This window comes from Bubalus kerabau, chromosome 8 (genome assembly GCF_029407905.1).
Source record: "Bubalus kerabau isolate K-KA32 ecotype Philippines breed swamp buffalo chromosome 8, PCC_UOA_SB_1v2, whole genome shotgun sequence".
Taxonomy (NCBI): domain Eukaryota; kingdom Metazoa; phylum Chordata; class Mammalia; order Artiodactyla; family Bovidae; genus Bubalus; species Bubalus kerabau.
In genome coordinates, this window is record NC_073631.1 from 51,456,883 (window position 1) to 51,480,084 (window position 23,202).

The following is a 23,202-nucleotide window of genomic DNA, read 5'->3' on the forward strand; positions in this document are numbered from 1 at the left end:
GACCCCATAAATCGCAGCACGCCAGGCCTCACTGTCCATCACCAACTCCCAGAGTTCACTCAGACTCATGTCCATTGAGTTGGTGATGCCATCCAGCCATCTCATCCTCTGTCATCCCCTTCTCCTCCTGCCCCCAATCCCTCTCAGCATCAGGGTCTTTTCCAGTGAGTCAACTCTTCACATGAGGTGGCCAAAGTATTGGGAGTTTCAGCTTTAGCATCCGTCCTTCCAAAGAACACCCAGGTCTGATCTTCTTTAGAATGAACTGGTTGGATTTCCTTGCAGTCCAAGGGACTCTCTCAAGAGTCTTCTCCAACACCACAGTTCAAAAGCATCAATTCTTCGGCGCTCAGCCTTCTTCACAATCCAACTCTCACATCCATACATGACCACTGGAAAAACCATAGCCTTGACTAGACGGACATTTTTTGGCAAAGAAATGTCTCTGCTTTTGAATATGCAATCTAGGTTGGTCCTAACTTTCCTTCCAAGGAATAAGCGTCTTTTAATTTCATGGCTGCAGTCACCATCTGCAGTGATTTTCGAGCCCAAAAATAAAAAGGCTCTCACTGTTTCCCCATCTATTTCCCATGAAGTGATGGTACCAGATGCCACGATCTTAAATACAATGCAATTTTAATTAGCAACAAAAATAATACAAAACTACCAATATACACAACAGGAATCAATGTCAAAATAATAATATTGAATGGATAGAACCAGACACAAGAAAGAACACACTGTATGCCTCCAATTGTATAAAACTATAGACAGTGCAAATTAATCCACAGTGATGCAAAATGGTTATCTGGTTCTGGTTCTTTGTAGTTTCCAAACTACAAAATAAAAACTTTAGTGTTTACTACTCTAATAAAAAGTCAGCATAAGATTGTTTAAATTGAGTAAAATAAAAGTTATCCAAATACAAAAATTCTGAATTTTTGAAGAATAGACAATTACACATAAAGAGTGATTACCAAATTTTAAGCAAAGAGTAGCAACAGAAATCTGTATGAAATACAATAAAAATTCACGCAGTTATTGAAAAAATTATTCACAGTTCAGTGAACTGAAAAACTATGGAAAGCAGTAACACCAAAAGACCTTAATTTAAGGCTGAAAGCAGTTAGTTAGATGTGAATCTACACTGCAAAATAGCAGTAAAATAACAAAGCAACCAATGTTACTGTGGGTTGTTCAGGACAAGAGATTATATCAAAGAATAAGAAAAGATCATGACTGAAAAATATAAAAACAAGACAAATACTACTACTTTACATTTAGCATAAAAAAGAGGAAACAGAGCTGGAAGAAAGGATGTAAGGACAGAACATGATAAAGCACCCAGCATGAAGATAATATAATTATTTAAAGCAGGGATCAGCACATGCTTAGGGTCCTTATAGGGCAAGACACCAAACAGTTCATGTTTTGGCAGCCACACAGGCCACATATGGTTGCTGCTGTATATTGTTCTTTCATTTTTTCCCCCAACCATACAAAAATGTAAGAATTAGCACTTGACAATACAAAGACGGTAGTTTCACCAACCCTTGATTTAGAAAGTTAAGAGTTCAAGTTAGTGTCCGCTCAAGTTTAAGGATAAAATAGCAAATATACACTAAACAAGATTTATTAAGCTTTAGGGAAAACATTTAGATGATCAGTTTAAAACCTAAGGAGAGCTTACAGTGATAGGAGCAAACAGATGAGAGTGGGTGGCAAATTATCCATTGTGGCTGGTAAAATAAAGAAAATAAATGAAATCTTTGATCTGTGTAACTTGAAGAGCTCTTACTGTAATCATCTTTTATATATTTTTAAATTTGATATATAACTGACATACATTATATTAGTCTCATGTATATAACATAATTTGATACTTGTGTATATTGCAAAATGATTACCACAATAAGTCTAGTTAACATGTTACCATACATAGTTACAAAAATGCTTTTTCTTGTGGTGAGAAAGATCTCACCATTTAAGATCTTAGCAACTTTCAAATATTCAACACACTATTAACCATAGGACCATGCTGTACATTATATCCTCATGACTTGTTTATTTTATAACTAGAAGATTTTGGCCCCCTTCACCCATCTCGCCCGTTCCCTCAAATTGTTTATTGTGTGTCAAGAAAAATGCTTCATACATTTTTGAAAAATTACTGGAACTTTATATTTAGTAAACAGCAAAAACATTGGGACCAAAGATACAAAAGGAGTTCCTATAAATTCAAATAATGAGATCTGTTCTAGAATTCATGTGACCAGCCAGGAAACCAGCAACTAACAGTAGGAAAGCTAGCCCTCTTTAAGCAGGTATTCAACTTGACTCAACTGACACTGAGTCAACTATGGTGTTTACTGGGCACACAGAGAAGAAAAGAATCATAAAAAAAAAAAAAAAACCTGTTGCAAACTGAACTCCCATAACTAATTACGAAAGCAATCAATGAGTTCAACTTTGCCAAAAAGTTCCTTTTGTAGCTTAGAAAAATGCCTAACTTCCATAAACCTTCAACACAATACATCTGAAGTGGTACCCTCTCTGTGCTGGAAGGGGCTTCCCTGGTAACTCAGCTGGTAAAGAATCCACCTTCAATGCAGGAGACTCTGGTTCGATTCGAGTTGGGAAAATTCCCTGGAGAAGGGACAGGCTACCCACTCCAGCCTTCTTGGGATTCTCTGATGGCTCAGATGGTAAAGAATCTGCCTGCAATGTGGGAGACGTGGGTTTGATCCCTGGGTTGGGAAGAGCCCCTGGAGAAGGGCATGACAGCCCACTTCAGTACTCTGCCTAGAGAATTCCATGGACAGAGGACCCTGGCAGGCTACAGTCCATGGGGTCGCACAGAGTTGGACACAACTGAAGCGACTAGGCAGCAGCAACAGCTGTGCTGGAAACAATTCAGAATCTTTAACAATGTAAGTTAAAAGGGTTCATAACATCATTATCAGTTACTGTATGCTATGTAGACATTTATTTAGTGAACTTCAATTCCACATTGTCCTCTTAGAGAGATTTTGTCTGGATCATGCTGTCATGGTATTTTTAGCTGACAAATGATAAGCACCAGTACTTTGTGTGGACCTGACCAAGGAGGCTTTCTGACTCAGGGAAAAGGCAGATTGTGGATGTTTACCTCCTAGTACTGGCAACAATTACCACAGGGGAGATTCCAGCCTGGCACAGAGCTGAGAGACTTTCTTCCTGATAATCTTCAAGATAAGTAAGCACATGATCCCCTTCCACCCTAGAATCTCTAGAAAGCCCTGTACTTGTTTACCGTAAAAGCTTGTAATTCACAAGCTAAAGCCATCTTTCTAATTAAAATGTCATCATTTCAGTGTGGGGGCCTGGTATCTATGGTGATGTAGGAACTCATCCAGATCAAATTCTCTGTCACCTATTTTGAAAGCTAGTTACAGCTTGAGGTAATGGAGTCTGTTGCAATCCTGAAAATACTATAAGGTTCTCTTCTTCTTTGTGTGGCTTCTTTCAACGGAAGATTTTCAGGATCAGTAAAAAAGAGAAACAGGAGTCAAGGAGGAGCGGCAGATGGTCATTTACCTAGCTCCATATTTGGAACAAAAACTGCCTGTCAAACTGAAGAATGTTCTTTCTTATGTGGTGATAATGGTATGCTTCACCAGAAGTACTCTGGGTCATCAATCCTAAACCCTGCAGAAAGAATGTGGCAGTGGTATCACTACGAATCTTTTCCATATAGAAATAGCATGAGTTTGTGAGGTCACCAGTTTACTTACAGTTTTGTACTATAAGAAGAAAATACAGTTCCTTAGTATCTAAATAATTATTTAGTTTATGTCTTCCAAGACAAACATTTTGTAATACTATAGTAGAGACTTTGTAACACTACAAAGCTATAAAAACCTACAAATGAATACAGAACAATTAAGCAATTAACTAGGGAAAAACAGTAATGATCAAAAAGAGGTCACCTGCATGTAAAGTTTAAAAATAAAATAAAATTTAAAAAAAAAAAAAATTTTGGTTTCAGAAAAAGAATGCTACAAAAATAAATTACCCTAATTTTCTTTTAGTAAATTTAAGTTTTACAGTTAAATGATGGCCACCAACTATATACTCAATAAAAGAAGATAACTAACTTTTCTGAGGAATCAAATTAATGTCAGAAGTTGATTATTAAATGCAAGTAATGACACATGTTTACTGAACACCTTGATTCAGGTTATGAGCCCATAAACTAGGTTACAGTTCAGGTATGCAGTATTACATCAATATTAAAATGCTATAGTTATTTTAGTCTATGTTTGTAATAAATATTAATAATAAACTTAACTATTTCTATGATTTCTTATAAATGGGAAAATATATTTTGAGAACCCAATATATATAACCTGCAGCTTCTGTTTTAATGGGAAGTAGAAAGAGTGTTTCCAGGCATAAAAAGAACTCGAAATCCCTAGAGGAAGAAGGAAAATGCACATGTGGAAAACTAAAGAAAGCTTGTGAGACTGAAAAACAGAGAATACAGAGGAGAGTGGCATAAAAGGAGTATAATTAAATGCTGATGAGAAGAAATAGAGTAAAAGAACAAAGACATGAGAGACAGAAATATGAAGGAGATAGGTTTCCCAAGAAAATGGGATCCAAAAAATGGGATATAGGGAGGCACCTTTGTGAAGTAGAAATTAAAAGCATCTGCCTTAGTTGGTGTGTGGGGTGAGAGGGGAAGGTTGACGGAAAGTGGAGAGTCTAAAATAGTCATTTCAGAAAATGAAAAAAAGAGAGTTGGCCAGAGAAAAACAAAAATTCTGAGGAGTTGGTTTAGATTAGTCATTCCATGGAGGCTTCCCAAAGAAACTTTAACACTATAAAAATTACTGTTTTTATATAAATTGCTTCACAAATTGTCAGATGATTTAAAATGCAATTATTTAACATAATTAGAATAAACTGCTTGGTCCTACTGAAGAAAGAGGAAAAGCAGCGACCCCAGACCATGACTCTACTACTTGATAGCTAACTCATCTGCAGTTAATTTCCTAACCTTTCCAGGCCTTTGTTTCCTTAACTTAAAAAGTGGATAATTATATCTTCCTCACATAATTGTTACTGTGGTTGAGATAACAAATGTAAAGTGACTAACACAAAGCCTGGCAGAGAAGGAGCATTCAATAAAGGTTAGTTTCACCCTGAATTCCTATACTGCCTGCTGGGACAGCTGCAGGACACCTCTGACATGCTGCTTTCTAAAAGGAAAAGGAAAGAGGCTCCAAAACACAAGCACTTTCTGCTAAGACATCCTGGTTCCTGAGAACATTATCTCAGGGACACTGTTACTGATAAGGGTATAATCTCATCCTGCTAAGCCAGAAACCTGACTGTGTGAAAATAACCCAGAGGACCCAGGTCTGAGGGAGATAGACACACATGACTAAATTCAGACATAAATAATGCTATAAATACAAATATCAATTTACACATGAGGAATGTTGTAAAACGGAGAAGGCAATGGCACCCCACTCCAGTACTCTTGCCTGGAAAATCCCATGGACGGAGGAGCCTGTAGGCTACAGTCCATGGGGTCGTTAAAGTTTCGGACATGACTGAGCGACTTCACTTTCACGCATTGGAGAAGGAAATGGCAACCCACTCCAGTGTTCTTGCCTGGAGAATCCCAGGGACGGGGGAGCCTGGTGGGCTGCCGTCTCTGGGGTCGCACAGAGTCGGACACGACTGAAGCGACTTAGCAGCAGCAATGTTGTAAAAATTGTGAAATGAACCAGAATGCTAATACTGGCAAGACAGTACATTTTCTCCCTTTAGAAAAATTATGGAGAAGGCCAAATTATACTCAGAAGGTTACTTTATATCTATGGAGTTTAACAAGAAAAATGAATTTAAAAATATTAATGGTTAATGTCAGCAATCTATAACATAACTGGTGGCTCAGATGGTAAAGAACCTGCTTGCTATGCAGGAGACCTGGGTTCGATCCCTAGATTGGAAAGATCCCCTAGAAGAGGGCATGGCAACCCACTCCAGTATTCTTGCCTGGAGGATCCCCACGGACAGAGGAGCCTGGAGGGCTACAGTCCACGGAGTTGCAAAGAGTTGGACATGACTGAGAGACTAAGCACAGCATAGCCTTAACAAAGAGACAATATTCCCATCCACTAAGCAGAATCTATTTTCCTTCAAATCACACTGAAACATACAACAAAATTATAGTTCTTTAGTTCCATGGAGATCATTCCACATCTACCCATATAGATGCACAACATTTAAAAATTTTTTCTTCTTTATCCTCATAATTTCATTGATTAGATATAGGCAATTGGCTAAACAATACTTACCCACTTAAATAATCTTTTGGTTAACTTCATAAATCTGCATATATAACACTACCAATATTTAAGGAATATTAATTTCTTAAAAGTTGATTAGTTTAATTTCAATGTGATTTAAAAACTGAAGTAAAGTCATATTTGACAATTTTTAAAATGGACATAAAGTAACAACATACATAAAATAGAGTTTGCTTAGGAACTACTATCCTAGAAAATATTTTCCCATTTTAAATATATGAGAATGTAATAAAACAAATTAGTCTTTAAATGATAATCATTTCCCCCATCTCTATTAAAAATAGTACTTGAGTTCTACAAACTGTGATACTATTTCCTTTCTACCATTTTGGTTTTCATTTCCATGACTCTAAAATACAGTAAAATATTAAGAATTGTATAAATCAAAGACATGCATACATATACATATATACATAGCAATAAAAACTTCACAGGTAAAAAATATTAAACAGTACATATAAATAAAGGTTTAATCTCTGATGTAGTGATATTACGAACATTAGAGGAATACAAAAATTCTGTGACACTGCCCTTTCTGAAATGTTAATTACTTCCTTTCTTGTAACTAAATGAGCTGGGCCAGCACCAATTTTCTATAGAAATATTCATGTTAATTCAAAACTGACTTGCAATTCCTTGAATATTTCTTTAAGAATGAGGTATGCTCTCTTATTTGATGTAGACAAGTATTTTTCAACAGTATGAGCATTTTATCTTCATAGTGAGACCAAGAGTTAACACATAATGGGTGGCAGATAAAACTAAACTCCAGGGTAGAAGTTAGAATCAAAGTTATCTGTGGGAAAGGAAAGAGTAGTGATTGTGAGTGAGAGTGAAGAGACACCAGGAGTTCTGGTAATGTCCCATATCTTGACCGGTGTTTTGATTTCACAAGTGTGCTCACTTTGAAGTATTTCATTCTACATGTGTGTCTATGATTTGTTCACTTTTCATTATATATACATGATAATCAACTTTAAAAGTTCATTTAAACATAACTGACATTCAGTTATTTATAACTACAACAGCTAAGAATCAGAAATCAAATATTTCCTGATTTTGAGACTGAAGAACTATTTATAAAATTATTTCTGTCCAACCAAAATGAAATTTTATTTTTCAAAATAAAACCTTTGGTTTAAAGAATATGAATTAAAAATTTGGGTCCAATACAAATGGAGCAACTATCTGGGTGCAATGCAAATATAGAACTGAGATTTATATTTAATTTGCTGATTCTACTACATCAATACCATTAGGCTCTTCTAATTCAGAAAATTAAGCATCAGGAAAATGGTATCTTAGGAGAAATCTTGAGAAATTTCTAAAAAAATTTATAGCACCGTGATTATTAAGAGTGGCAAACTAAACCGTTTACTAGATGTATGACCTATGACCAATTATCAAGCTTTCAGTTTCCCCATTTGTAAAATGGAAATAGCAGTCATACCATCCTAACTGGGTCATTGAAAAGCTTAAATGAGTACCAGTGACTTGGACAAAGGAAGCCTACTCAGCATCTATTAACCACCTATCTACATATACATAAGATATTTAAAATACATTTCATATTATATATAGTACACATTAGACATCTTAGAATCTATTTTAAGTAGAATTAAATAAACATACTTTTAAAATTTTTCTTGTACTTACATTATGCCTACTCTCGAATTAAAATCATAGACATTGTTCCTCAGTAATAAGGACATACATTATTTTAAACACGAAATCAAATGTTCATCTATATTATGACATTTTTCACATTAAAAAAGTAATATTATTTTATTACCTGAGTCTCCACACCCTGCTCCAGTAGGCGCTTAGCTTGATTTTCCACTTCAAGTCGAGCTCTTGCAACAAAAAGTAGATCATTTTCTATCACTTCTATTCCAGAAAGGTCTATTCCTTGAGAAAGATAATCTATTAAAAAAAATACACACATTTAAATATTTCAATACTGAATAAATATAAAGGTATCAAAACATCATGTCTAACTTCCTCAAAATGTTGAACACTATTCCATTTCAAAATCTATATTTTAAGAAACAGTATTACCCAAACATTCCCTACCTAATGAGAACTTTACTCTGGAGGAAAATGTTTCAAATATTATGAATTGATAAAGCAAGAACTGAACTATGATTATTATAAATTCAAAGTAATATCAACAGGTTACAAAAAAAAACTGTGCCAAATTACTATAAATAAATATCCTGATGAACTTTGAAATTTCTCAAGTTGCATGACAGGGAATGGCTACCCACTCCAGTTTTCTTGCCTGGAGAATTCCTTGGACAGAGGTAGGCTACAGTCCATGGGGTCACAAAGAGTTGGACGCAACTGGACAACTAACACTTTTCACTTTCATGCTAAGTTTAATAAATTTTAACAAAAAAGTAACATGGAAAAGTTTTAAAATACATAAAATGTGCTAAAATGCCAAATTTTGAAATATGAGACCACTACTCACACTTAACAATTAAACCTTAATAAGTGTGGAAGAGAAAGCCAGAACTACCTTTCTAGCCACTTAATACTAATATCTGTTGAATCATTTTATGTACAAAGAATATATGTGAGAAAACGAAAGTGATCTACTTGGATTTAACATATTTATCCTCTCTTTAGTAAGAAAATGATAAGACTAGTAATTTTAGCAGAAAAGAAATGATACTACTCAACTCCATGTTTACTTAAATTGAGAAAATCTAATTTAATAGATTAAAGAAAAAGAGATTCAACTGAATGACCCAACATAGGTATCAAAAAAATGAGTAGGACTTCTATTTAATATAGTTTGGAGGTCCTATCCATATCAATCAGAGAAGAAAAATAAAAGGAACCCAAATTGGAAAGGAAGAAGTAAAAATGTCACTGTCTGCCAATGACATGATACTATACATAGAAAACCCTGAAGATTCTGCCAGAAAACTACAAGAGGTTATCAATGATTTTGGTAAAGTTTCAGGATACAAAATTAACACAAAAATCTGTATTAATCAACGATGAACTATCAAAAGAGGAAATAAGGAAACAATCCCATTTACCATGGCACCAAAAAGAATAAAATACCTAGGAATAAATCTACCTAAGGACGCAAAAGATCTAAACTCCAAAAACTGTAAGATGCTGGTAAAATAAATTGAAGACAATACAAACAGATGGAAAGATATACCGTATTCTTGAATTGGAAAAATCAATACTGTTAAAGAAACTATACTACCCAAGGCAATCTACAGGTTCAATGTGATCTCTATGAAATCACCAATGGCATTTTTCACAGAACTAGAACAAAAAATTTTTAATTTGTATGGAAACACAGAAGACCCTGAATACCAAACAATCTTAAGAAAGAAGAATGGAGCTGGAGGAATCATACTCTCTGACTTCAGACTATACTACAAGGTCATAGTAACTGAAACAGTTTATGTATGCATGCCTGCTCATTCGTGTTCAACACTTGCAACCCCATGGACTGTAGCCCACCAGGCTCCTCTATCCATGGAATTTTCCAGGCAATAATACTGGAGGGGGCTGCTATTTCCTTCTCTAGGGGATATTCCCAAGCTAGGGAGCAAACCCTTGTCTCTTGTGTCACCTGCAAGAGAACTCAACCATTGAGCCACCTGGGAAGTCCAGTATAGTACTGGTATAAAACAGACACATTGATCAGTAGAACAGGATAGGTAGCCCAGAAATAAAACCACGCACTTATGGTCAATTACCCTACAACAAGAAAGAAAAATGTACAATGGAGAAAAGATAGTCCCTTCAATAAGTGATGCTGGGGAAACTGGACAGTTACATGTCAAAGAATGAAACCAGAACATTCGCTAACATATTTGAAAACAAACTAAAAATGGCTTAAAAACCTAAATGTAAGACATGACAACATAAAACTTCTAGGAGAGGACACAAGGAAGATGTTCTTTGACATAAATCATAGCAATAGTTTCCTAGATCAGTCTCCCAAGGCAAAATAAATAGAAGCAAAAATAAACAAAGGGGATCTAATCAAACTTACAAGCTTTGTCCAGAAAAGGGACCATCAATAAATGAAAAGACAACCTACAGACCAGAAGAAAATATTTGGAAACAATAACCAACAAGGTATTAATATACAGAATACATAAACAGTTCAAACAACTCAGTACTGTAAAAACATGCAAACCAATAAAAAAATTGGCAGAATACCTAAATCGATGTTTCTCTAAAGAAGACATACAGATGGCCAACAAGCACATGAAAAGATGCTTCAACATCACTAATTATTAGAGAAATGGAAATCAAAACACAATGAGGTACTTTTTGATGGTTAGTCATTTTTACTCATCTTGATCCACTCCCATTTATGGAATCTATTGCTTCCTTAGTGACTAGTATTATCTCCTTCCACAAATCCTCCTCTGCAATACAAATTTGCAATACAAATCTAAGATTTCAAAATTCTTACTGCTTCTTTTACTAGCATCCTTCTCTGTTTAAAAGAAAACAAAAAGAAGAGAAATTATAGTTTGCTAAATAACTCAGCTATGCATTTACTTTTCCTAATAATGTTAGCACATTATTTATTTGGGATAAAAGAGATGAGGGAAGAGTACACATGTGAGGTTTGGATGGTGCTGGAAGCTGGAAGAAATAAAGGAAGCTAAATTTTCATGTTTCAAAATGAGAAGTCAAAGAAGATAAAAATTAAGAAACAGAAATACAGGCAGGTGATTTAAGAGCTATGGAGGTAAATACCAAAAAATCAGCAAAAATGCTGAAAATGGTGGCCTCCAGGGAAAAGTAAATGGGGCAGAAACAAGACAAGCAATTGTTATTTTTAGCAATAAATTTTGTAGAACTATTTGAGTATGTTACACATGCATAACTTTCTTAACAAATAAAACATGGGAAGAGTACATGGTAAGTCAAGAAAAACAGAACTTTAAAAAAGATAGCTAGTTAATAAAAAATTTGTATCCTCTAAATTAATGATTCAGTTCCTAAAATAAGTAATATTTAAAAAGAAGAAAAAAGTGAATAATTTAGACAAAAAGATATTTTCTACTATGTTAACTGCAACAATAAATATATACATACATATAAATAAATGTGCACATGCATGTATATATGTGTATATATATATACACACGTGTGTGTATGTATACATATAAAAAGAAACATTGTAAATAAGATAAAAACACTTCAGAAATCAACCAGGATAACCTAGTAAGATTCCATATGACTACCCCATTACTAAAACCTACCATTCCTAAGCTCATTCAAATTTAGAAAACCCAGCAGTGGCCACAGGACCTGAAAAGGTCAGTTTTCATTCCAATCCCAAAGAAAGGCAATGCCAAAGAATGCTCAAACTACCACACAATTGCACTCATCTCACACGCTAGTAAAGTGATGCTCAAAATTCTCCAAGCCAGGCTTCAGCAATATGTGAACCATGAACTTCCAGATGCTCAAGCTGGTTTTAGAAAAGGCAGAGGAACCAGAGATCAAATTGCCAGCATCTGCTGGATCATGGAAAAAGCAAGCGAGTTCCAGAAAAACATCTATTTCTGCTTTATTGACTATGCCAAAGCCTTTGACTGTGTGGATCACAATAAACTGTGGACAATTCTGAAAGAGATGGGAATACCAGACCACCTGATCTGCCTCTTGAGAAATTTGTATGCAGGTCAGGAAGCGACAGTTAGAACTGGACATGGAACAACAGACTGGTTCCAAATAGGAAAAGGAGTACGTCAAGGCTGTATATTGTCACCCTGCTTATTTAACTTCTATGCAGAGTACATCATGAGAAACGCTGGGCTTGAAGAAGCACAACCAGGAATCAGGATTGCTGGGAGAAATATCAATAACCTCAGATATGCAGATGACACCACCCTTATGGCAGAAAGTGAAGAGGAACTAAATAAAAAGCCTCTTGATGAAAGTGAAAGTGGAGAGTGAAAAAGTTGGCCTAAAGCTCAACATTCAGAAAACGAAGATCACGGCATCTGGTCCCATCACTTCATGGGAAATAGATGTGGCAACAGTGGAAACAGTGTCAGACTTTATTTTTTTGGGCTCCAAAATCACTGCAGATGGTGACTGCAGCCATGACATTAAAAGACGCTTACTCCTTGGAAGGAAAGTTATGACCAACCTAGATAGCATATTCAAAAGAAGAGACATTACTTTGCCAACAAAGGTCCGTCTAGTCAAGGCTATGGTTTTTCCAGTGGTCATGTATGGATGTGAGAGTTGGACTGTGATGAAGGCTGAGCGCCAAAAAATTGATGCTTTTGAACTGTTGTGTTGGAGAAGACTCTTGAGAGTCCCTTGGACTGCAAGGAGATCCAACCAGTCCATTCTGAAGGAGATCAGCCCTGGGATTTCTTTGGAGGGAATGATGCTGAAGCTGAAACTCCAGTACTTTGGCCACCTCATGGGAAGAGTTGACTCACTGGAAAAGACTCTGATGCTGGGAGGGATTGGGGGCAGGAGGAGAAGGGGATGACAGAGGATGAGATGGCTGGATGGCATCACCGACTCAATGGACATGAGTTTGAGTGAACTCCGGGAGTTGGTGATGGACAGGGAGGCCTGGCGTGCTGCGATTCATGGGGTCGCAAAGAATCAGACACAACTGAGCGACTGAACTGAACTGAAGCTCATTCCATATAACTCAGAGAAGTTCTTAGATTTGTACATTGGAAGACATGTACAAGAATGTTCATAACAACACTGTCAAAAACAAAACAAACATGTATAACTGAAATGGAAATAATGTATATATACTGAGATAAGGTGTATAACTGAAATCAACTGGAGAACAAACAAAACCATTCTTTCAAAATACTACTACAGAAGAGTAAAACCAATGACAAATATACACGTCAATGTGTCTCTCAATAACATAATATTAAGGAAGAAGAAGACATTTTAGAAGAATATACACAGCCACAGGTAATTTATAGTAAAATATGTATGATTAAACAATATACTATATACACATACAAACAACGACATTTTGCAAAGTTACAGAGAGAGGCACTACAACATGCTTATAATATTCTAAAACAAACTTGTTAGGTAGTATTTGTATTTTATACATGTTAAGTGTTTTTTGCATTTTTACATTTTTCTATTGAATATTAAAATACATGAACCAATGGCACAGATTACAGTACAATAAACAAGAACTTACAAGAGTTATAACTGTATTTCATGTGTTCAAAACAGAAAAGATTAAACATTAGTAAAAACACATGTAATAAAGTAAGGCACAAATTGAACTTCTAGAGATAAATTCAAATTCTAAAAGGGATTAATGGCGTATGAGACACTGCAAGAAAAACAGAATATACTATCTCATGAAGAAGAGTTTGATGCTAGAATACTTAACTGATAACTGAAAAAAAGGTTTTCTTTTCCTTTAAAAATATCATGCTCTTGAAAGAATTTTTGAAAATCAGGAAACTATTTCAAAAGGGGGAAATTATATAACCCCAGAACACAGAGGCCACAACTGCCAAGTGGATTATTGGAATATACATGAATATGTCTGAGAAATTTATGAATCCTCAACTTCTCAAGCAGCATTAAAATAGCATTATTTCCTTCCCCCCGGATATTTATGTAAAAAAGAGCAGAAAAAGCAAAAACTGACATACAGGGACTGGGCAGCTGGCTACACTGATGAAAGTGACTCCCTCCTACACACCAACTTTGCAAAGAGCACAACGCAGATAAGTGCCTCAGAGAAATTTCAAGCAACCTTCAGATGTTCCTAAAATACTTAAAATCTTGTTTGTGCTTAAAATAAAAGGTCTACTATATTCCTTTAAATTCTTACCCTACTTTTTAAACCACCCACAAGTTATTGTGTTCCTGTTTTTATCTGTAATTATATTTATTTACAATGTCTTCTTTATTAACAATGTTATAAACATTCACCCATAATATGATAATACTTATAAATATCAGCTCTTGACAACTGCCCAATATTTCATCAAACAAATGATCAAAAATTACTCTATCTGCCTAAATGTAATAATGATTTATAATACATACATACAAAAACTTTAAATATCTATAATTATTTCCTTGAGAAATGAAAAAGAATTAATAGATCAAAGTAACAATTTTAAGCTGGTTGATAAAAATTATCAAACTACTTTTTAAAATGACTGTACTACTTCAAACATTCTCCCAATAATCTATGGGAGTTACTTAATCATGGATGGCACTGGATATTACCACTGTATTGAGTATTTCATATGCTGCCAGAAGGTTCTTATTGATGGTCTCACATGAATTTCTAAATGATAAGGCTGAGTAACTTTTACTATCTGTATTTTCTTTGGGGAATGTCTATGTAATTTTTACTCCCTATCTTTTTATATTACATCACCGTGCATTAATTATATAATAATATTCACTGTTTGCCTATCATATTTGCTATAAATATGTTCCCAGACTGTTGGCAACATGTTTCTTTATTTATTTATATATTACTTCCTAACACCATTTCCAGAACACAGTCATTCAATTATATTATCTAAAAAGCTCTGTATTAGATTTTTTTACAGAGCCCTGATTATTTAGAAATTTCAGATTAAAGCCTGTCTTTTACAAAAGCAAATAGCAACATCTAAGGCTATGATTTATAAAGAGCTATCCAGCACACTGATGAATAATACTCTGGAGAGGAAAGCTGTCATTGTAGACTCCATTCAACAAAAAGTTTATCTTTAGATTAAAATAAATAGTATTGTAAGATCAACATTCATTACAACAATTACATTTTAACCTGTTCTGCTAAAAACACAGTTCCTAGAGAATACTGAGCTCAATAACAAATTTAAATTAAGACAAAACAAACAACCATCACAAAACACTGAACAATATGGATGCTTCAGGGTTACAATATTGATAAAATTAACTTGTCCAATCAATGAGATCTACTGTCCAATTATTGAAGGTATCATCACCATCATCATAATAAAAACAACATCATCATCTTCATCACAGAATACTAGTTTTTTACTTGTTACAAATGGCTAAGTCTAAGATAGGATTGTTTTAAAAGTCCCTCCCTCCTCAGTAAAAAAAAAAACTTTCAATAAAGAAATCTTAGAAAAGACATAAAGGAAGAGAAAAAGGTCAAAAACTCCAACTAAACTTCAACAATGACATCTACATACACATACTGATTTTCATTGGTTTGTTTATATTTGACATATTTTAATCATATTTAAGTTTACATCATGAATCTAATGACAAAACAGGTCTACAAGAAAAATTCTTTTCAAGAAAAATGTTTAATACATACACAGTGATTTCAATAATGTGTGATATAACTGAAACATAAGTATATCAAAATATGAAATATCTGAATATATGAAAATATAATTGAAATTATAAAGCAAAATTTTTCAAAAGTAATTTGGCATTTGCATAAAAGTAAAACTGACAGAACAGACAACAAAATAACATGGGTTTAAAAGGTATAAGATTTTACTATATAATAACCAAAATACAACTAAACAGATTGGAAAATGTATTTTTAAAAAGTTATCTCACAATACATAACACCAACCATAGAAAAAAATTTTAATAATTTAAAATATCTGTTTCTACTATAGGGGAAAGTAAATACTGAACCAAAAAAATTACAAGAGAAACTTCACAAACACTAACATATACATTTTCTAACTTTTTCTAATATAAAAATAAAATCAGAAAAAGAATAAAAATAATTTGAAATCAAAACATAAAGGTAAAAACATATAAGAAGTCATAGTTATCTATGGGCAAATAATCAAAGGATATCTAAAAACAAGTTCATGGAAGAGAAAATTCAGGATGAAGTCAATGTCTGAAAATTTATTAAACCTTTCTAATAATCTCTGAAATTTATTCTTATGTAGAATTAAATATTATAACACATGATCACTGGAGTACATATAAAATCTATAAAATATAAAGCACAAATAAAATATACTTTATGTAAAGTCAATTCTATTCAAGAAAACAGATATATCCTTTCAAAGGCAGAGTATCACAGAAAGAAGGCTAATTAGGAATGAGAATATCTAAATTTTATTCTACCCAATTTTATGACCTGAGGAACCAATCACTTAACCTTTTAGAGATTGCAAAATTAAAGAATAAAGAACCCGTGTTACAAATCTCACAGAGTTGTATGGATCGAATGAGATAATATGCATTAGGAATGTTTTATAAACCACCAAAAACATGATAACATTTTCATAAATGGTGTCTTAGTTACTAATCTCTTTTTTTCTTTTTAAAATGAAGGGGAAAAGGCCTTGAGACACATAATCTAAAGTTTGGTATTATGCCCCTCTCAAAAAAAAACCCACCAAAAAACATAAATGTGAAATTTACATGTTTCTAACAGATGCTCAATGAATTCTACTGCTTGAACTATGCACAAAATAAGCCTCACACTTAAGTAAAACCCTTTGGGTGAAATCTTTATACTTTAAGTCCAAAGCACTTCTCAGGGCATGCTGATCTTTCTTGTTCTTCAAAGCTTCAGGAAAATTTATTATCAAATGCCTTATTTTTGTTCTGGCTCTCACTTTAGGGTGGAGGAAAACCCTACTATTAAAATGGGGATGGGTTTTTCCCTTCCAAAGTCTTACCCCTTTTTTCAGCTAGCACCCAAAAGTTGCTCAGGGCCTAAACACATAAATAAGACAGTGTATTATCTTTCCTTTGGACATAGTCTTTTTTTTTTTTTCTTTTCCCTTCCCCTGACTTTCTAACCATGGTGCATTTTGATACGGCATTGGAATTTTAAAACAAGGATTTAGAAAATGAACCTTTTTTTTCCCTTCCAGAAAGGTATTTCAGGTGTTATATTTACTGCCTACCTTCCAGTCAGTATCTAACCAGAGGTAAGAGTCAATACCTCTCCCTCAACAACTGAGAAGCACTAGATAAAATCAACAAGGAACAGAAAAATGATCACCATATACCAGGGGAATCTAATAACATCAACAGAGCATTCCACCCAATAAAAACAGAATATACATTCTGTTCAACTACACATGGAACATTAATAAAAACAAAGCATGTCCTAGGTCACAAAACAAACATTTTAAATTTAAAAGAATTGAAATCATACACTCAATTGATCATAATAGAATCAAACTAAGAATCAGTAATAGAAAAATACCTATAAATTTCCCAAACATTTTGAAATGGAACAACACACTTCCAAATAATCAAGGGACCCCAAAGGCTCTCAGAGGAAATTTTCTTTAAATATTTAACTACATGAAAATGGGAAATCAACACTGAAATCTCTGGGATTCAACTAAAGTGGAGTTGGAAGAAATTTAATATTAAAGGTATTCTTAGAAAAAGATTTATTATTAGGGGAAAAAATTCTCAACAATGCAATTGTTTACTGCCTTAAACTAGAAAATGGAAACAAAATGAAAACAGGAGTAGCAATACTCTTATCAGACAAAACAAACTTTAAAACAAAGGCTATAAAGACAGACAAGTAAGGATACATTATACTTCTTGACATATATACACCAAATACAGAGCACCTAAATTTATAAGGCAAATACTAACAGACATAAAGGGAAAGACCAACAATAATACAATAACAGCAGGAGACTAACACTCCACTGACATCAATGGACATACAGACAGAAAATCAATAAGGCAACAGAGGTTCTAAATGACACAGATACGCTGTATTTCATTGATGTGTCCAGGACACAACATCCAAAAACAAAAGGAGAATATACACTCTTCTTAGGGATGCATAAAACATTCTTTAGGATAGATCACACACAGGGTCACAAAGCAAGCCTCAACAATTTAAAAGGATAGAAATTATTTCAACCAACTTTTCTGATCACAAAGGTATGAAATTAGAAATTAACCACGGGGGAGGGGAGGAATAAAGAAAGAACAAACACACAGAGACTAAACGACACACTACTAAGAAGCAATGGGTCAATGACAAAATCAAAGAATAAACCAGAAAATACCTTTAAAAAAATAAAAATGAAAACACAACTTTACAAAATCTATGGGATGCATCGAAAGTAATTCTAAGAGGGAAGTTCATAGTGATACAGGCCTTCCTCAAGAAACAAAAATGACAAATAACTATCACTTCAGAGAATTAGAAAACAAAGTCCAAACTCAGCAGAAGGAAGGAAATAATTAAGAGCAGAGAGAAATGACTTTTGAAAAAAGTAGAAATGATCAATAAAATCAAGAGCTGTTTTTTTTTTTTTTTAAATAAACAAAATTGACAAATCTCTAGCTAGACTCACCAAGGGAGAACCCAAATAACAAAATAAGAAATGAAAGAGGAGAAAAATCAACTGACATCACAGATATAAAATATCATAAGAGAATACTATGAGCAGTTACATGCCAATCAACTGAACAACCTAGAAGGGAAAAGGTTCTAGAAACATTTGCCAACAGTGGGTCACAAAGAAAACAGATAATGTGAACAGACCAATCACTAAAAGTGAAATGGAATCTGTAAACAAACTCCCTGCAAACAAAAGTCTAGGACTGGATGCCTTCATTGGAGAATTCTATGAAACATATAAACAAGAACTTGTAACTATCTTTCTCAAAACTATTCCAAAAAATTAAGTCACTGAGGCCATCATCATACTGATAAAAAAGCCAAACAAAGACACTATTAAAAAAAATAAAATTACAAGCCAGTATCTTTGATGAATAGAGATGCAAAACTCAATAAAATATTAGCAAACTGAATCCAACAATACATAAAAGGGATCACACAACATAATCAAAGTGTATTTATTCCAGGGTCACAAGAATGGCTCAACTATGCAAATCAGTCAATGTGATACACAACAATAACAAAAAAAGAGACAAAAACCACATGATTATCTCAATAGATACAGGAAAAGCATTTCACAAAAATCAACATCTGTTCATGACAAAACGCTAACCAAAGTAGAAAGAGAGAGGCCATATCTCAACACAATAAAGACCATTTATGACAAACCCACCGCCAATATAATATTCAACAGTAAAAAGCTGAAAGTCTTCCTGCTAAACTCACAAATAATACAAAGATGTCTCACTGCTACTATTCAACACAGTATTGGAAGTCCTAGCTACAGCAATCAAAGAAGAAAAATAAAACAAAAAAGGAATTCAAATTGAAAAGGAAGAAGAAAAAATGTCACTCTTGGCAGATGACATAATAATGTATACAAAGAATCCCAGAATCTCCACAGAAAAACTAGTAGAACTAATAAATGAATCATTAAGTTTGCAAAATACAAGATTAAAATACAGAATCCAGTACACTTCTATGAACTAAAAATGAAATATCAGAAAGTGAAAGTTAAAAAACACATGCATATAAAATTGTGGGAAAAAAAAAACCTAGGAATAAACTTCAACAAGGAAGTGGAAGACCCATACTGTAAAAACTATAAAGCACTGATAAAGGAAACTGAAGATGATTCAAAGCTCATACTCTTGGATTCCAACAATACTGTCAAAAGGGACATACTACCCAAGGCAATCTAAAGATTTAATGCAATCCATACCAAGACAAGACATGTTTTATATAGAACTAGAACAAATAATCCTAATATGTATATGGAACCACAGAATACCCAGACTTACCAAAGCAATCCTAAGAAAAAACAACAAAGGGAGGCAAAAGCCTTCAAGACTTTAGATTATACTATAAAGCTACAGTAATCAAACAGTATGGTACTGGTACAAAAACAGATGCAATAGATCAATGGACTAGAATACAGAGTGCAGAGGTAAACCAATACAACCACAGTTAATTAATCTATGACAAAGGCAGCAAGAATATACAATGGAGAAAAGAGTCTCTTCAACAAATGGTGTTAGCAATGCTCGACAGCTACATGTAAAGCAATGAGCTTAGAACATTCCCTCATACAATATACAAAAATAAACCCAAAATGTTTTAAAGACATAAATGTTAGACATAACACTATAAAACTTCTAGAAGGGAACATAAAATATAGGCAAGACATTCTCTGACATAAATCACAGCAATATTTTCTTACATCTGTCCCCAAAGGCAAAGGAAATAAACACAAAAATAAACAAAGAGGATTTAATCAAACTTAAAAGCTTTTGTACAGCAAAGGGCAAATTCCAGAAGAAAGTGAGGAAAGGGAAGCCTGGCATGCTGTAGTCCATGGGATTGCAGAGTCTGACATGACTGGTTGACCGAACAACAACAATAAAAGCAAAGGAAACAAAGTAAAAAGACAACCTACAGACTGGGAGAAAAATATCTGCAAATAATGCAACTGACAAAGATTTAATATTTAAAATATACAAACAGCTCATACAACTCAATATCAGGGAAAAAAAAAACACCATACAATCCAATCAAAAAAATGAGTAGAAGACCTAGAGAAATGTTCTCTAAAGAAAAGATACAAATAGCCAAAAGGCACATGAAAAGATGCTCTGGTTATTTTACATCAATTATATCACAATAAACCTATGGTTTATTATTTTTTTTTAATGAAGAAAAACTGCAACAGAAATACATCAAACAGAATTAAAGGGTTTATTCAACAACCAAAAAAATCATTTCCCATCTTCATCTTACTTATGAAAGACATGAAGAATTATCTGTACGACCTTGATTTTTTTTTCCTCTCAAACTGCCATCTAAATGATTCCTATGTGGTAAGTTTCTTACATATACATAGAAAACAGACACTAATCCTACCTTCAAAACACTTAAATTATAGTTTTGCTGACAAACTCCAAAACAGAACGACAATCCAGGCAGTTCACTTAACCAAAAAGTTTAACAATAAACTTACATGGTAAAAGGTTTTTTCCCCCAGAGAGCTAAAAATAATTATATAATTCCTAATTATGGACATAAGAGGTACTACTTCTCTAGGGCCCTGGCACTCCAAAAGATTAAATGTTTGGTGTACAGTAACTTGACTCTATACATGGACATCACCAGATGGTCAACACCGAAATCAGATTGATTATATTCTTTGCAGCCAAAGATGGAGAAGCTCTATACAGTCAGCAGAAACAAGACCAGGAGCTGACTGTGGCTCAGACCATGAACTCCTTATTGCCAAATTCAGACTTAAATTGAAGAAAGTAGGGAAAACCACTAGACCATTCAGGTATGACCTAAATCAAATCCCTTATGATTATACAGTGGAAAGGAGAAATAGATTTAAGGGCCTAGATCTGATAGATAGAGTGCCTGATGAACTATGGAATGAGGTTCGTGATATTGTACAGGAGACAGGGATCAAGACCATCCCCGTGGAAAAGAAATGCAAAAAAGCAAAATGGCTGTCTGGGGAGGCCTTACAAATAGCCGTGAAAAGAAGAGGCGAAAAGCAAAGGAGAAAAGGAAGATATAAACATCTGAATGCAGAGTTCCAAAGAATAGCAAGAAGAGATAAGAAAGCCTTCTTCAGCAATCAATGCAAAGAAATAGAGGAAAACAACAGAATGGGAAAGACTAGGGATCTCTTCAAGAAAATCAGAGATACCAAAGGAACATTTCATGCAAAGATGGGCTCGATAAAGGACAGAAATGGTATGGACCTAACAGAAGCAGAAGATATTAAGAAGAGATGACAAGAATACACAGAAGAACTGTACAAAAAAGACCTTCAGGACCCAGATAATCATGATGGTGTGATCACTGACCTAGAGCCAGACATCCTGGAATGAGAAGTCAAGTGGGCCTTAGAAAGCATCACTACGAACAAAGCTAGTGGAGGTGATGGAATTCCAGTTGAGCTATTCCAAATCCTGAAAGATGATGCTGTGAAAGTGCTGCACTCAATATGCCAGCAAATTTGGAAAACTCAGCAGTGGCCACAGGACTGGAAAAGGTCAGTTTTCATTCCAATCCCAAAGAAAGGCAATGCCAAAGAATGCTCAAACTACCGCACAATTGCACTCATCTCACACGCTAGTAAAGTGATGCTCAAAATTCTCCAAGCCAGGCTTCAGCAATATGTGAACCGTGAACTTCCTGATGTTCAAGCTGGTTTTAGAAAAGGCAGAGGAACCAGAGATCCAATTGCCAACATCCGCTGGATCATGGAAAAAGCAAGCGAGTTCCAGAAAAACATCTATTTCTGCTTTATTGACTATGCCAAAGCCTTTGACTGTGCGGATCACAATAAACTGTGGACAATTCTGAAAGAGATGGGAATACCAGACCACCTGATCTGCCTCTTGAGAAATTTGTATGCAGGTCAGGAAGCAACGGTTAGAACTGGACATGGAACAGCAGACTGGTTCCAAATAGGAAAAGGAGTTCGTCAAGGCTGTATATTGTCACCCTGTTTATTTAATTTCTATGCAGAGTACATGATGAGAAACGCTGGACTGGAAGAAACACAAACTGGAATCAAGATTTCCGGGAGAAATATCAATAACTTCAAATATGCAGATGACATCACCTTTATGGCAGAAAGTGAAGAGGAACTCAAAAGACTCTTGATGAAAGTGAAAGTGGAGAGTGAAAAAGTTGGCTTAAAGCTCAACATTCAGAAAACGAAGATCATGGCATCCGGTCCCACCACTTCATGGGAAATAGATGGGGAAACAGTGGAAACAGTGTCAGACTTTATTTTTGGGGACTCCAAAATCACTGCAGATGGTGACTGCAGCCATGAAATTAAAAGACGCTTACTCCTTGGAAGGAAAGTTATGACCAACCTAGATAGCATATCAAAAGCAGAGACATTACTTTGCCAACAAAGGTTTGTCTAGTCAAGGCTATGGTTTTTCCTGTGGTCATGTATGGATG

At 34.5% G+C, this 23,202-nt stretch overlaps 1 protein-coding gene across 4 annotated transcripts in view; it reads right to left on the reverse strand.

The window, feature by feature from the left end:
* Nucleotides 1-23,202, reverse strand: part of COG5 (component of oligomeric golgi complex 5) — a 288,655-nt gene that overhangs the window by 147,017 nt on the left and 118,436 nt on the right. For all 4 annotated transcript variants that reach the window (XM_055590250.1, XM_055590249.1, XM_055590251.1 and 1 more), the window contains exon 7: nt 8,155-8,285. In XM_055590250.1, coding sequence (XP_055446225.1) covers nt 8,155-8,285 — 131 coding nt within the window. The remainder of the gene's footprint in view (nt 1-8,154; nt 8,286-23,202) is intronic.